Source organism: Toxotes jaculatrix, chromosome 16 (assembly GCF_017976425.1).
Source record: "Toxotes jaculatrix isolate fToxJac2 chromosome 16, fToxJac2.pri, whole genome shotgun sequence".
NCBI classification, from domain to species: Eukaryota; Metazoa; Chordata; class Actinopteri; family Toxotidae; genus Toxotes; species Toxotes jaculatrix.
Window position 1 is genome coordinate 17,130,639 of NC_054409.1, and position 14,427 is coordinate 17,145,065.

General features: G+C 40.1%; 1 protein-coding gene across 1 annotated transcript in view; it reads left to right on the top strand.

Annotated features, from left to right (window-relative positions):
* Positions 1–14,427, top strand: part of pappaa (pregnancy-associated plasma protein A, pappalysin 1a) — an 86,766-nt gene that overhangs the window by 25,618 nt on the left and 46,721 nt on the right. Inside the window, exons 8-10 of the mRNA XM_041059035.1 lie at positions 8,157–8,285; positions 8,448–8,539; positions 11,216–11,412. Of these exons, the coding sequence (XP_040914969.1) occupies positions 8,157–8,285; positions 8,448–8,539; positions 11,216–11,412 (418 nt within the window). The remainder of the gene's footprint in view (positions 1–8,156; positions 8,286–8,447; positions 8,540–11,215; positions 11,413–14,427) is intronic.

The window sequence follows — 14,427 nt, forward strand, 5'->3', positions numbered from 1 at the left end:
TGTGCACTTTATGTACTGTCCTTTGTGTTACTCTTGGTTGTTGCTCAATGCTTGGACTTATATCAAGTTTACGATACTGATGCGGGATTGTTAGTTTACATATCTTTAGAAAGCATTTGAGTGTATTCCTATGTTCTGGGCTTTGTTAGCATACCATAGCAACACTCAGACCGAGTTGCAAATAACAATTATTGATTAATCTGCCTGTTATTTTCTTGATTAATTGAGTAGTCATTTTGTCCATACCAGAGCCAGTAATGTTATATTCAGTGTTGTGAGTTTGATGAGGTACTACATTCTCTAAGATAATGCTTCGATAATGCTTTGACATGGTGGTATAAAGAGCAAAGTTCACCCAGATGTTTGGGTCCAGCTGCTGCTTCTTGACCACACAGTAAGATTCTTCTTCTTGCAGCATGTTTCCATGGAGCTGCATAGAGCGATGGAGATGTTGATTGCTCAGCTGCTCAGCCTTCACCTGAGCAGGGGCAACCTGAGCAAGAGGAACGGTTGACGTCTTGGCTCCTTTGGCTCCATCCATGGGTGGTGGTTTGTTTGGAATGGCTAAAGGCTTGGAGGTCAGGGTGACAGAGTAAATTATGGTTCTGAGTAAGAAGGGTGGAGTGAAGAGGAGACACAGGGGTGGAAGGTTGGACCAGTTGGGGGGTAACGCATTGCTAGGCTCGGGGGGGGGGGGCAATAGGTGAGGAGGAGAACGTTAGGGGGTCAAGAAAGTATGAAGAGAAAGGGTAGGAGGGTTGGGTAAGTTTGACCCCATCCCTCTGAGGCACCCTAGCCCATGGCCTAATCCTCTTCCTGATGTGGTTTTCAGAGCTGTCATTCAGTCAAAGCCTTTCTCAGGGCTGATGTGAAGAGACCTCCCAGCCAAAAGAGAGAGAGGGCAGCTCCCCCAGCAACAATACTACCCCACACCCTCTCTGTAATTGGACTCTGCCCTGGTTCTGCACAACTCTTCCCCATTATATCCTCCATCCATCCCCTTAGCTACTCTGCTGACAAGTTTGCTTCTGCTTGCTGCACGGTCAATCTCATGTCTCCTCTTAGAAACAAGATACAAGATTTTCTTATTCATGTACATAGGTAAAACCTATTCTGAGAGAATTTTTGTTCACTGGCAATGTCTAATATACTGTATTAATTCTAAATACGATAGTAGACTGATTTTTAGTGTCACAAAAAAATTTTTTAAATATTGTGAGGAGATTTTGGTATCACACCTGTTTGGGATGTTGGACATTACAAATGAGTCTTGTGTCCTTTTAGTTTTAGAACATCAGCATTTTCCCAGCTTTTATTGAAATCTAAGCAGTAAACAGTCCTTATTTAGTGGTTAAAAAATTGGCTAACTTACAGCTTTCCTGCAGCAATAGAAGTAACCCAGGCCTTGAAACATTAGTGTGAACAATTCCTACAGGTGCCCGAGCTTCTGTTGATCGCTCACAAACCTTCTGTCTGTACAAAGGCAGTGTCGGAACAAATTTTTATACTACAGCCTCTGAGGCTATATTGCACTGGAAGAAGTAGTACTGTATATTGCTATCAGAATGGTGAAAAAAAGGCAAGTAAAAAAAAAAGGAAGACGGGCTGGTTGGTCAGGATATAACATGTTCAACAAGAAGATTCCACAATTCCTTCTTTTTGAAATCTCCAATTGTTTATTTGTTCTATTTTTTAATTTCAGAAACACTGAAATTTGCATTGAATTGTGTGAATTTATAACAGCGGGAAAAATTTAGGTGTTCTAAAACTTTTTACCAGTAGTGTATGTATAAATGTAACATAGAGGCCTTCTTTATATGTATACATTTGACATTGAATTGTTCTTTTAAAGTACCTCTCACAGGTCTAAACACGTGGCCTTAGTTTGTTAGACATACCATAAGTGTAAAATTAATAGCAGTGAAACCTCAAATGCATGTCAGCTGCCACACTGAGAAAGTGCATTGCAGTTTGTTTGTTGTTCTTGCAGGCTCAATCTAAGATTTTTCCTCAACTTTCTTAAATGTATCTGCTTTTCTCATCGGTGATTGCTCAGCCAAGAACAACAAGCAGCTACAGAACGGAAACACATCCATATGCATGCTCACACATAAGCCTCGTACACACATCAGTCATGGCAGGAACACACACAGATGAGCACAGGCACACACTAACACTCTTCTTGCTCTCAGAGGCAGGCACATACATTCACACATGCTTCCATGTGTAATCACCTGGTGCTATCAAAACACCTTTGAAAAGTATATTACAGTGCCTTGTGCGTGACTTTGAGCGTGAGCCAAGATAAAACCACTATTCCTACAAGGGTCTTGAGAAGAATGTCTGGATGGATGCACAAAGAAGCTCCAATGATGAAATCTTATCACGTGACACCTTGTCTGCGACTGGAATAAAGTCCTTTGTAGTGTGAGTTGCATATCAGACCAGTTACATATCTTATCTATTTAGCTACAGATGAAAGTTTTTGAATTCTGGATGGCTGGCAGATGTCATGTCTATCACTGGATAGAATCCATCACTTACACTCATGTGTCAAATGATTGTACCACATCAAATGAGACCTAGAGATGATGCTGGTCATCAGTTCTTCCCCAAACGTACTGAATATTGATGTCCCTGTTTTTCTTATGCAGTATATGCAGAGTTCAAGAATTCATATAACCGTGATTATATGATTTTATCTGTGTACATCTACCTCTAAAGTCTGTTTACAAATACTTTGTTTTACCGTCGTATCACATTTTTAAACTCAGTAACAAACAAAAAGACTTAACAAGGAATCTGACCTTCAGTTGTCTTCTTCCTGTTGTCCTGAAGTTGGTTTGATGGGAGTTGTGTGTTTTTTCTGTCACTGAGATGCTAGCTGTATAATGAGTAATTGTAATACTTAAAAGAGTGTAGTGGCCTTTGCCAGTGGCCTCAATGATTAGATCGGTGAAGTGCTGTCATGTTATGTGGGGGGCCCTTTGCAGAGGAAATGTGTTTACCCAGATGCTATACTTCAAGGTCAACCCTGTCTAATTTGCACCAGCAAATACATACAGTAGGGAAATGAATTGAAACTGGATTATGTTTTCTGTTAACATAATGAGGAAATGTTGTAAATTCATGTAGTCTGGTCAGTCACAAATACGTTGATACTGATACTGAATTCTTCAGTAGAGTTCAACAATTGTTGCTTTTAATTTAAACAAGGAACCCGAGAGGGAAAGAAGTGACTATTAGTGAAAGGATGTTTGGGCTTCTGAAGCTATAAATCTACACATAAGGCAGCTTTAACAGAAAGGTGTGGGGTCTGGTTAAAGAAAATGTTTACAGTAGGCTGCCATTGGCACCACTGACTGGTTAGACTTGGACAGACTTGCAAAAGAAAATCAGCATTGATTGTGGACACAAACCACAGCCTTTGGTCTAAGAGATCGTGGTTGTGCGCTCAGTCATCCACCTTGACTTCCTTCCTTTTTTCTGGCAGTGTACCTATATCATTGCTACTTCCACCTTTGCTGCTGAAAGCGGACTGTCATTATTCTTAGGACCACAAAGCATCACCTGTCAGGAAAATGTAAACAGACAACTAATGCTGACATTTTTCAGGTGTCTTTGGTCTCCAAATCTCCAATAACTGGCTACAGTATCTTAACATCAGCTGAATCAAAGATATTGGGAGAGCACCATCTTGATTCTCACAACGATTGTAGAATACCTATGGGAAGATACATGGAATAAACCTCAGCATAATGAAGAACAGATGACTATTACCTCATCATATTTTCAACCAAAGCCCCCATGCCCCATTTTAACAACTTCTGTAGACAGAATTTTAGAAATCACCATTAACTCCTCCATTTTCCTTATGTTTGAGTTTTTTTCTTTATGTGTTTTCCTGGTCTCTGCTTCCCCTTATCTCCACTCAGATCTAGCCACTTGTCTCTTTCTTCTTGCTTGTTCTTGCATGACCATGTCTCTCAGTGTGGCCTAATCAATCAGTGCAATTACGTCTCTGTGCATTGGATTACCCACAGTATCATAGCCAGAAATTCTCATTATCCACTAAAAGAAAATTCATGTGCTTCCTTGCTGCAAAGCAGTTTCAGTTTCTCTCTTCTTTCTTTCTATTCTGTGTGTTTGCTCTCCTCAAAGATAAAGTCTCCCACAGCTTGACTTTTCCAGGGGCTAAACTAATTCAATTAGAGGGGGCATGTTTGAGTGTAGCCTGGAGTTGCACCAGTATGAGCCAACATTGCAGAACAGGACATACTGTAGTATAAAAGAGAGTGTCAGGTCAAACATTCTGTGTTGATAATAATAAAGCCAACATAAATATCTCATCTCAGGCTTGAATTTTGCTGTGGGGAAATTCATTTCGTTACTTGATCTTTAGGTTCATTGGCTTTTATACTTGGGACAGCACAGCTAACTTGAACTTGGTCTACTTTTGTCTGCTGGGAATGTGATGAACAAACACAGGAGAAATGAAGATGAGGGGAAAAAACAAAAGCCATGTACCACAGTCAGCAGTGTCCTGAAGAAAGCATTCTTTTCTGATGTAAATCTTTTGTTTGTGATCCTTTTAACGTGAATCACGAAAGGCAGAGCATGAAAGCATATATGCATGCAAGCACAACACCTTTCACCACCATTTTGCTGTGTATGTAATATTTTCTACACGGTTGTGCAGAATACCTGCTTCTTTCATTAAACATGTCTTTTAGAACATTCTGGCATTTTCATTCACTAATGTACCTAATCAAAAATGCTAAACTGAATGGTGTGACTTCAAGCTCATGAAAGGTTTTGGCTCCCCTGAACATCACTGAGAGGCTTTCTTGGTTTGATTGCTGACTTGAGCTTTGGCCTTGGCTGAAACCTTTGTGGTACCAGAGCAATGTTTGATGCTGTGCTGCACTGCACTCACTCTGGGGATTATAGGGCAGCAGTGGGAATAGTGGTTTACGTCTGTGTACTTTTTTTTTTTTTTAAGTTTGAAGGTAATAGTTGGCAGACAGTGTGTTTCTAATAACAAATGTGTGTGTGTGTGTGTGTGTGTGTGTGTGTGTGCTAGCATGTATGTGTACGTGCCTGAATGTGTGTGAGTTGATTTGTGTAATGTTGCAGTGTTATTCATGTGAGCAGTGCAGTATCCGTGCATGCTTGTCAGTGCATTAACAGTATTGCAGAGGGCATTCCAAAAATTAGGTCTACAGAACTTGATGGTCCACATGAAATGATCTATGGCTAACCTATTGTTCCTCTTTAACCTAATTTACTGATATACCTAATTTTTGCTCATGTACTTAACCAATACTAACCGTGATGATACACAGTTATATATTCCTATCACCCCATGCATTGAATAACACAGAGAACATGCATTACACTTACTCATTATAGCTCTATGTTGCTGACTACAGAGATTTTGGAATCTTTAAACTGTATCATTTTCTTTCTTTTTATATCACAATTTTTACCCCACTATTTGTAACCCAGCCTCCCCTCAGCCCTCATCCCTATCCCTATTTAGTAGACAAACCTATAATGAGTAAATCCTTTAACTTTATTGGTGCTGTAAACTCTTTTCTATATTTTTCCATGAAGAAACTGTATCCTCCTCCATCCAATAGCAAAGACTCTTTGTTACTGTTCCAAATATAGCATTTATAGTAAGGAGTCCAGTTTTTGCCAGTATCCTTCTGGAGGTGCAAGTGGTATCATTTAGCTGATAAAATTAATGTGTGGTTCATTTTGATGACCAATATACGGACTTTGACTTATTCTGGCAAATGTCTTTATCTATAAATATTTTCTTATTTTTGTCTGAATTAATCAGCATCAGTGTTGATTTTGACAGATTAATTTTGCATCCTGAAAGATATCCAAATTGATCCAGTGTTTTTAAGACATAGGGGAAAGTTTGTTGAACGTCTGCCATGTAAACTAATGTGTCATCTGCATAAAGTGATGTCAAATGTGATGTTGTACCTAATGAAAAAGGGGAGATTGGAGGAGAGTTTCTAGTAAAATGCATAAGCAGTTCGATAGATATAGAGAGACAAAGGGTTTCCTTGCCAATGTCAAAAAAGTCCTCCCACACTTACCTGAGGTGATGGATTCATATAAAGTCTTTGAGTCATATTGGCAAATTTATGTGTTCCACTCAGTATGTGTAGGAGCTGGCAAATGATATCAGAGGCGAGATGTTGCTTGATGAAGCTTGTTTGATCTTGGCTAATTGTTTTCCCAACCACTGTCTCAAGTCAACTAGTCCCCTATAACTACTGTCTCAAGCCGAAGACTTTTGAAAATATCTTGAGGTTGGCATTTATCGATGAGATTGGATGGTGATTGACACATTCCAAGGAGTCCTTATCAATTCTCTATGGAAAGCACCACTTTCAATAGCATAATTTACTGTTTCTAACCCCACTGGTCCGAGAATATCCCCCCAAAAAAGTTGTTCTAGCTGATATTGTTTGATTCTACCTTGTGTTCCAAATTGTGAAAGAATTGCGAAGAATTCACTGTCAGTAGTTGTTTCTTTTGTTTTATTGCAGTCTGTCTCTCAAAGTGAAATATTGTTCCAGCATGAGCGAACGTCACAAAAGCACAACACGGCTATGAAAATATTACCGTAATGAACAGCATAACATGTGTTCTCGTCAGTTATATAGATAAGGGAGCCAACTGGATTCCCCTTTGTAATCTAACATAGTAATCAGCTGTCATTCAAACAAAAGGGAACTGGAACTACATTAGTACATGAAAATCAAATGGGAATGGTAGTGTGTGCGGGGCAATCTTCAGACCACAACTAGTTCATATAATGAAGAACCAACACATGCACAAAAAGCATATAAGAGATGTATAATTTATTGGAGTGCTCGTCCCTCAGACACACACGCGCACACAAAATGTTGGGCCAAAAACTCTGAAAGCCAAAAAAACGAACCATGAACGAGAAACCATGACCATAAGCGACAAATCAAAACTACAACTGAGAAACCAAAACTACAAGCAAAAGGACAAAGAAGAAAACTGTAAACAACACAGCTGCAAATGAGAGTGCTGATGTGAAGATGAGTTATCCAGTTTTTATTGTTTAAAACAGTTCAAATAAATGAATAGATTCTTAAACCCTCCCAAATTCTTTGCTTGCCTTTACATGTTTTTTTAATCTTGGTTTTTAGTTCAGTTTCTGGTTAGGATGTTAACATGAAACAGTACGTAATCTGGATTCATAAAGCGGGCTACTTGCTGCCAGCTGCATGTTTCTACTTATGCTGAGGAATTTTAAGCTGAATATTTTTTGATGAGTCTAAAGAGACGCATAATGTGTGTCATTCAATTAATCAGTTGCTTACAGGAAACAGTAAGCCTGCCTGTAATTATAACGTGGACAGAATCCAACAAACTTATTGAATCCAGGGGCAATACAAGTAACATGTAAAAGCAAAACAACAGATCAGAGAGAATAAATAACTACTTGACATGATAAAATCAGAACAACTAAGATCATGACAGCACCCTCACTTGCACTAATGGTGTTTCTCATTTACAGTTTTCTTTCCTTGTGTTTTGTTACTTTGCTTATGGTTTTGGTTTCTCATTTACAGCTTTGATTTTTTTTTTTTTTTTATGGTTTTAGTTTTCTCATTTATGTTTTTTTTTTTTTCATTCAGACTTTTTTTTCAGACTTCCTAATCTTGGTGACTCAAGGAACCATCATGGCGACTTACATCGGCAAAGTGAGTAGTCCCCCAATATTTCTCCTGTCCATTGTGCATTCATCATGATGGTTCCTTGAATCACTATGATAAGGAAACAAAACTGGACCCAAGTGGGTAAACGCAGCCATGTCAGTGTGTGACCGGATGGGTAGATGAGTGGAAGTGTGTGCTGAGACAGATGTTTTTATTTGTGTTGGCTAGCTTAGACACTAATAGATTGCTACAGCACACACTCACTATCAAAGCAGTCCTGTTTGTTGAACCGTTCTCCGCAGACCTGGTCTCTTGCTCAGAGTGTGACCTTTTACTCTTTCTTTCTTTAGCTCTGATTCTTTATGTGACTTTTCTTCAAGCCTTCACATAATCCCAAAGGACGTGGATTTACTGTAATTTGTGCCTCTCTCTGTGCAGGGATGTGATGCCACATGTTGTGTACACCTACCAAGTCCAAACCATCTCCAGTCGGAGTGAGAGTGAGCCCTCCCCACCTTTGGTGCACGAACTGGGGTCACCCTACTGTGGGGATGGACGAATCCAGAGGTAACAGCCACCCCACAGACACATAATCAAAATATACTTTCTAAAATGCATCCATAGAGCTGTGCAATGAAGCAAGTCCCAATGTGTTTAATTTAGTACTTATCCGTTTTGCAGTGCGTGCGTTTGTGTATGTTTTCTAAGTACCTCTTCCTGCCATTTTAGTTCCAAAGGAGAAGAATGTGATGATATGAACACTATGAATGGGGATGGCTGCTCCAGTCAGTGCAAGAAAGAACCCTTCTTCAACTGTATTGGTAAGTCCTATGGAAGATGATGTCCTATCAATTCAAAATAGAAAGGCCTGCAGTAACTGGTTTATTTCTCTGGCCTGCTGCTGAGGAAACTACAGAGAGTTTGTTTACCTTTAATGCACCTTTGATGAAGGTATTTAACCCCTGACTTCTCAAGCAGATCTGCTCTGTTGCCATTAGTTGAAGGATGTGGTTGTAATGCATATCGGTAGCTGTGGACTAATGATCCTATATGAGAAATGACAAGGCATTGCTTGTGTAGTAAATGTATCCAGGGAATAGCCCTAACCCTATTTTAAAAATGTTGACTGAAAGGTTCTAAACATATTTTACTGGCCAAAAGTGATATTTTAAACATGTACATGTTACATGCAGCATTTATCAATTTGGGTTTCAACCATTCGTTTCTTACGTAACATTACAGTTCTGTTTCCTTCTGTGCCATGATATTATTGTCTGTTTGGATTTGACCAAGTCTGTTTTTTGCATTATTTCATGAAATAGAAGGGCTTCAAATGTGATGAGACCCACAGGCTAAGTTTGTGAATGAACACATTTGACATCTGGGCATTTTTTATCCAAGTACTCCATTCCTTTCGCAAAAAAAAAATAAGAAGGCCATTAGATATCATAATCACTTTAACCTGTAAAAAAAACAAAATCTGGAAATCATTATTTTTTACAAGACTGAGTGATCTTACTTTACATAGTTGAGTGACTGGCATCTCCTCTGTTGTTTTGTTTTATGAATAGATGGATGGTTTCCTTTCCAGTTCTCTTGCTGTCTGACAATCATTTTGCCCCCCTGTTGTGATTGTGTGTGTCTGTGTGCAGTACATGCATGCATGCACACACATATGTGAGCCTCTGTGAAGTGGCCACTTAATCCCTGTCAGATTGCTGGATGACTGCATTGGCTGTGCTGTTTTTCCACCAACTGCAATGCTCAGGGAAGTGTTTAAGTGTGTGCGTGTTTGTGTATGTGTGTGTCTGACACTGTCTGACATAGTTGTAGTTTTGCGCAGAAATCTGACACTATAATGACGGGACCTTCTGTCCATCTGTCTGTATGTGTGAGAGAGTGCCTGCTTGTCAGTGCGCTGGATAGTGAAAGAGAGAACTGGATGGAGAATTGACAAATATACAACAGGGCCAGCGTGCTACAGTTTGGATGAGCTTTAATAGGGTATTCACACGACTGAGCCAAATTATATCTGGAATTGATGAAATCGACAAGTTCTTTTCACATGGGCATTACAATCCCACTGGCTATGCCTCAATAGGGCTTTAAGCCACAGTAAACACAGGTGCAGATAAAGCATAAAGGAAATGCAATATGATTTTCTTAAGCCGTTATTCACATATTCCTTCGATCATTAAAGTTTTGGAAGGTCAGGTCTCCTTCTTTTCCCCACTTTGACATGTTGTCAAATGTAGCATGGGGTGCTGTTTGGAAAAAAACAAGCAAACAAACAATTTTGTTAGCCTCTGAACTTTTCTGTTCTCTGTCGATCTTTGTTCAACTCATCACTGTCTTTCTCCTACTGTAGAGCGCTCTTCTTTTTGCTCTTGCACTCAATCACCTTTCCACTTTTTCCATTATCTGTTTATTCTATCCCTGTCCAAATTCAAATACTGTAGCAATACTCTTTCTCCTTTTCCATCTCTTTTCCTCCTCTTCTCTCTTTAGCTCACGCTCCACTCTATTACTCCTGCAGCTTTCACAAGCCACTGTTTGAGCTTCCTCTTGTCTCAGTCTCGCTCCTTCCCTTCTGCTTTGCCTCTGTTCCTGCTGAGTGAGTGGCGGGAGTGTATTCTGTATGCCCCCTCAGTAGCCCCTCGTTTCACCATTGCCAGAGCACAGAACTGACTTGAGTTTTTGGCTGTGCTGGGGAGGGCTGGAATTTCGAGGAGGAGGCCCCGGCCAACTTGGCACAGAATGCCGCCTTTCCCCCTAACTGGAACCCCACCGGCTGACACTGCTTTAGCTGAGAGCTGAGAGCAATGGGGCCCAGGCAACCTCCCTGCTCTGCTCCCCTCTCCTCCAGTCCATAAGCTTCCAGTTCCAGACCTTAACTCCGGGTGGGATGTCTGGAAAAATTACTGCTGTATCTTTCTTTACCTCTTGACTTTGTCTGGTCCTCCCCCACCCAGCCCCCCTCATCTTTGTGTTTCTCTCTCTTGCTCATTTTATCACTCTCTCCCTTTCATTCTTTCTTTTTGTTTCTCTCTTCCTGACCTTAACATATTTTCTCATCTCCGCTTGTAGATCCTCACAAACTCAAGAATTTATCCTCCTTTTATCCATGCACCTTTTATCCCTTACCTTCCTCCCCTCCCCTGTTTTTATCTGGTCCTCCCCCTCTTGACCTTCCAAAATAACAGAGATAAGGTTAGAAATTGTATCCCAACGGATAAGGGGGTATGAATGTTCTATTAAAAAAAAGGATGAGCGAAAGGGAGGGTGAGTAGTAAAGGTTGGAGTTTGTAAAAACTCACCTGTATGGCATTGTGCAAACGAAAACATGCTAGACAAGGAAGAACAGGGTGGTGGTGGGGGCTATGAAGACTCTAACCAGCTGCCATAGCTGTACTTGATCCTTACTTTACTTAAAGAGTCACGAAAACACAGATAAGGATTTATGTTACAGCTTTTCTCTGTTTTCTTTTCACCTGCAGAGGAGCCAAGCATGTGCTACTACTATGATGGTGATGGGGTGTGTGAAGACTTTGAGCGAGAGACTGGTGTGAGAGACTGTGGCCTCTACACCCCCAGTGGTTTCTTAGACCAATGGGCCTCAGCTGTTGAAGTTTCCCATGAGGAGAAGCCTTACTGCTCTGGTGAGGTGGCTACTGGATACCCTGCTGTTACTAAGGTATGGCCATACACAACTCATTCTATCTAATACACAACAGTTGCCTTCAGTTAAAAAAGCAAAATAGTTTAATGAAATTCATCATGTTAGAGGTTAACAAGAATTAAAATTCTCCATACATAGACTTCAAACCAAATACTGATACAGTCATGTATCCCTAACTGATATTAAACCAAATGATCTTTGATTCTTTTATGTTTTAGTGCTATTGCTTTCTTGTCCATGAATATCTGACACATTGAATTGAAGATAGTGAAGCCTCAATCGTTGCAAGACTCTTAAAAAAATAACTAATTTTTTTCTGGTTTACCATTTAAGTAATTTTAGAGACTGGGACATTTAATTAGATGTGTCCCTGTCCCAGGGTGCAGAAGTTTGCCGCTCTCATTAAAGTAATGCTTATTGAAGACAAGAGAAGAAGCCATTGATTCCACCTAAGCCCGGTGGAAGCATTGATCTGTTGCTGTTGCAACTCAGAAAGGGTCTGATTGCCCAAAACATTAGGGTTAGACATACATTCATGTACACACACACAGGTGCATAAAGCTTCAGACTAATAGAAGTGCATTAGGCTCAATCCTGTTTAATCCCCTCTCCCTAATATGGATAGTCAAAGCCAAGGCATGTTGTTGAAGTATACTATTGCCTTTAAAGCCACAATTTTTTTTTTCCCCCTTTGTCATTGTCCAGTCTCCCGGTAGCTTTGAGGGTATTTATTTTTTGAAAACAAATGTTGAAATAAACATCTGAAAGTATCTTACTTTAATGCTAAGAGTGACTTCAATATTCATTGTTAAATTTTTCGATTGCAATTTTTTTGACCTTACAAAGAACACACTCTTTGTTGAAATGTTATGGCTTTACTCCTCTACACTGACAGTAATCTCTCTTGCCTCTCTGAGACATGTGTGTGATGCTGGAAGTGTGTGGTGCTGGAACTAGAGCTTGTTCCCACTGCTGATGATGCATTTTACAAGGCCAATGTACTGGTTATTCTCGAACAGCTGTGGTCAGGTGCCTTGCTCAAGAACACTTTGGCAAGGACTTACTCAAACAGAGGTAGGAGATTAACCAACACCATTTAATGCATTTGATATTTATATGGCATCACTTTGGTCTGAGCGAAAAAGGAAATGTGATCCAACCAACAACACTGCAGATGTTTTATTCTTTGAGAAGAATGAGACACCGGTGGAACATGTCCATGTAACCATAAAGAAAGGATTTCTGCTGTGAAGGACACATTGTTCATACAAAAAGTACTTTTACTGTGAAGAACACATTGTTCCCCAAGGGTCATATGTGATGAGATCACCTCATTACAAGGTCACTGACTGTACACTCTATGTGGACACACAAGTGCATATGCATGTGTGCAAAATTTGCAAACACAGATTAACAAAACACAATGGTCTTGTCAATATCTCGCTTTCCCTTTCTCACACATTCTGTCATCTATCCAGGAAGTCGTAAGCTTGTAGGTAGACTGTTACAGCAAAAACTGTGTCCTCAATGCCCATTCATCTCGCCAGCATCAGTACATGTTGATGTAATCACTAACATTTATCTTTCCACTCCAGTAACATGCGCTACAGCAGCATCAAATGCCATCTCTTTAACTCCAAATTAACTTTGATTACACTGTGTCCTTGCAGTTTCCAGCCTATGCACACACAAACAGAAAAATCTGCATGTGTTCTGGCACACAAATGCACACACAATCGTGTACACTTGTTTGCTTATGGTAGTCCCCTTACAAAACAAAGGTAACATGACACGGCCTCAAATAACTGAGTTGAGCTCCTCATTTAGGCAATGCTCCTAAGCAATTGTGCAATTACATGCATGTGGTTATGGTGACTGGATTCATTCCACAGGTGAAGCATGAGAGGATTGGTTCTGGAGACGATGACCAGGCAGTAGGCTTGTCTTCATTCATAGATCCCGTTTAAATGTGGCCACTTTACAGTAACAGATAAAACACCACAGTGGTGTGATCAGTAGCAAAACAAAGTTATTGAAGATGTTGCTGAGATGAGCTTTCAGTGATGTCTAGTCATCTGATATTTTAATCGCTGTTTTTGCTGACAGTCACTTTTGATGGCAACCAGGAATCTGCATTCCTTATCTAGAACTCTTTGTTCCGGTTCTCTCAGTTTGTGGGGGATTGTTTAAATAAAGGGTTTTATTTTCTCGGGTGACTTTGAGGATTTGTTGGTGGAAAGGGATGAAAAAGGCGTATAGACATTTGATGTGATTACAACCGAGTGATCCAAAGTCCCAGATCTGCATAGTTAACCAGATCTGCATAGTTACTTATGATGGTATACTTTTTATCTATGATCTTTATTGAGATTTTGATACAGTTTTTCTGAGCAGTGTTGTCTGCCAAAAGCACTGTGCTTTTGCTGATACAGACTCACATATTGCCCTTGACAGGAAGTTAGAAAACAGTTGGAGTAGAATCAAAGTCAGAAATACTTTATTGATCCCTGCAGGGAAATAGTTTTGTTACAATTGCATAACACGCATTTAGGAAAGAGAAAGCAAATAAGTAAAAATCTGTTATTAAAAAAGTAATAATAATAAATACAGCAAGTGATAACAATAGCACGGTAAGTGAATAGTAAAGTGTACATATGCAAATGTTCAAAAAGTTATGTGTGAGGTACAATAGTCAGGCCTCTTTAACAGTTGTGTCTCCTTTGGGGGCGCAGTCCACAAACTGAACCGAAAGTGGGGACACTCTTGTCCAGTTGAAGTCGCCATAGGTCATGAAGGGTGCCGAGCAGAGTGGACGACGTCACATGTAGTTGGCAGGTTAGCAGAGGGTTGAATGGTAGCAACAACTGCTCTCATACTTATTCCCGTCTGCCAGAACCATCTGAAAGCCACCAATGGTAGCATTAAGATTCAGAGTATCTTCCCGTAGCCATGTCTCTGTGAACCACATAACACTATACTTACAGAAGTCCCTCCTTGCTAGGGCTGCTAGCTCGTCCATCTTAATTGTTT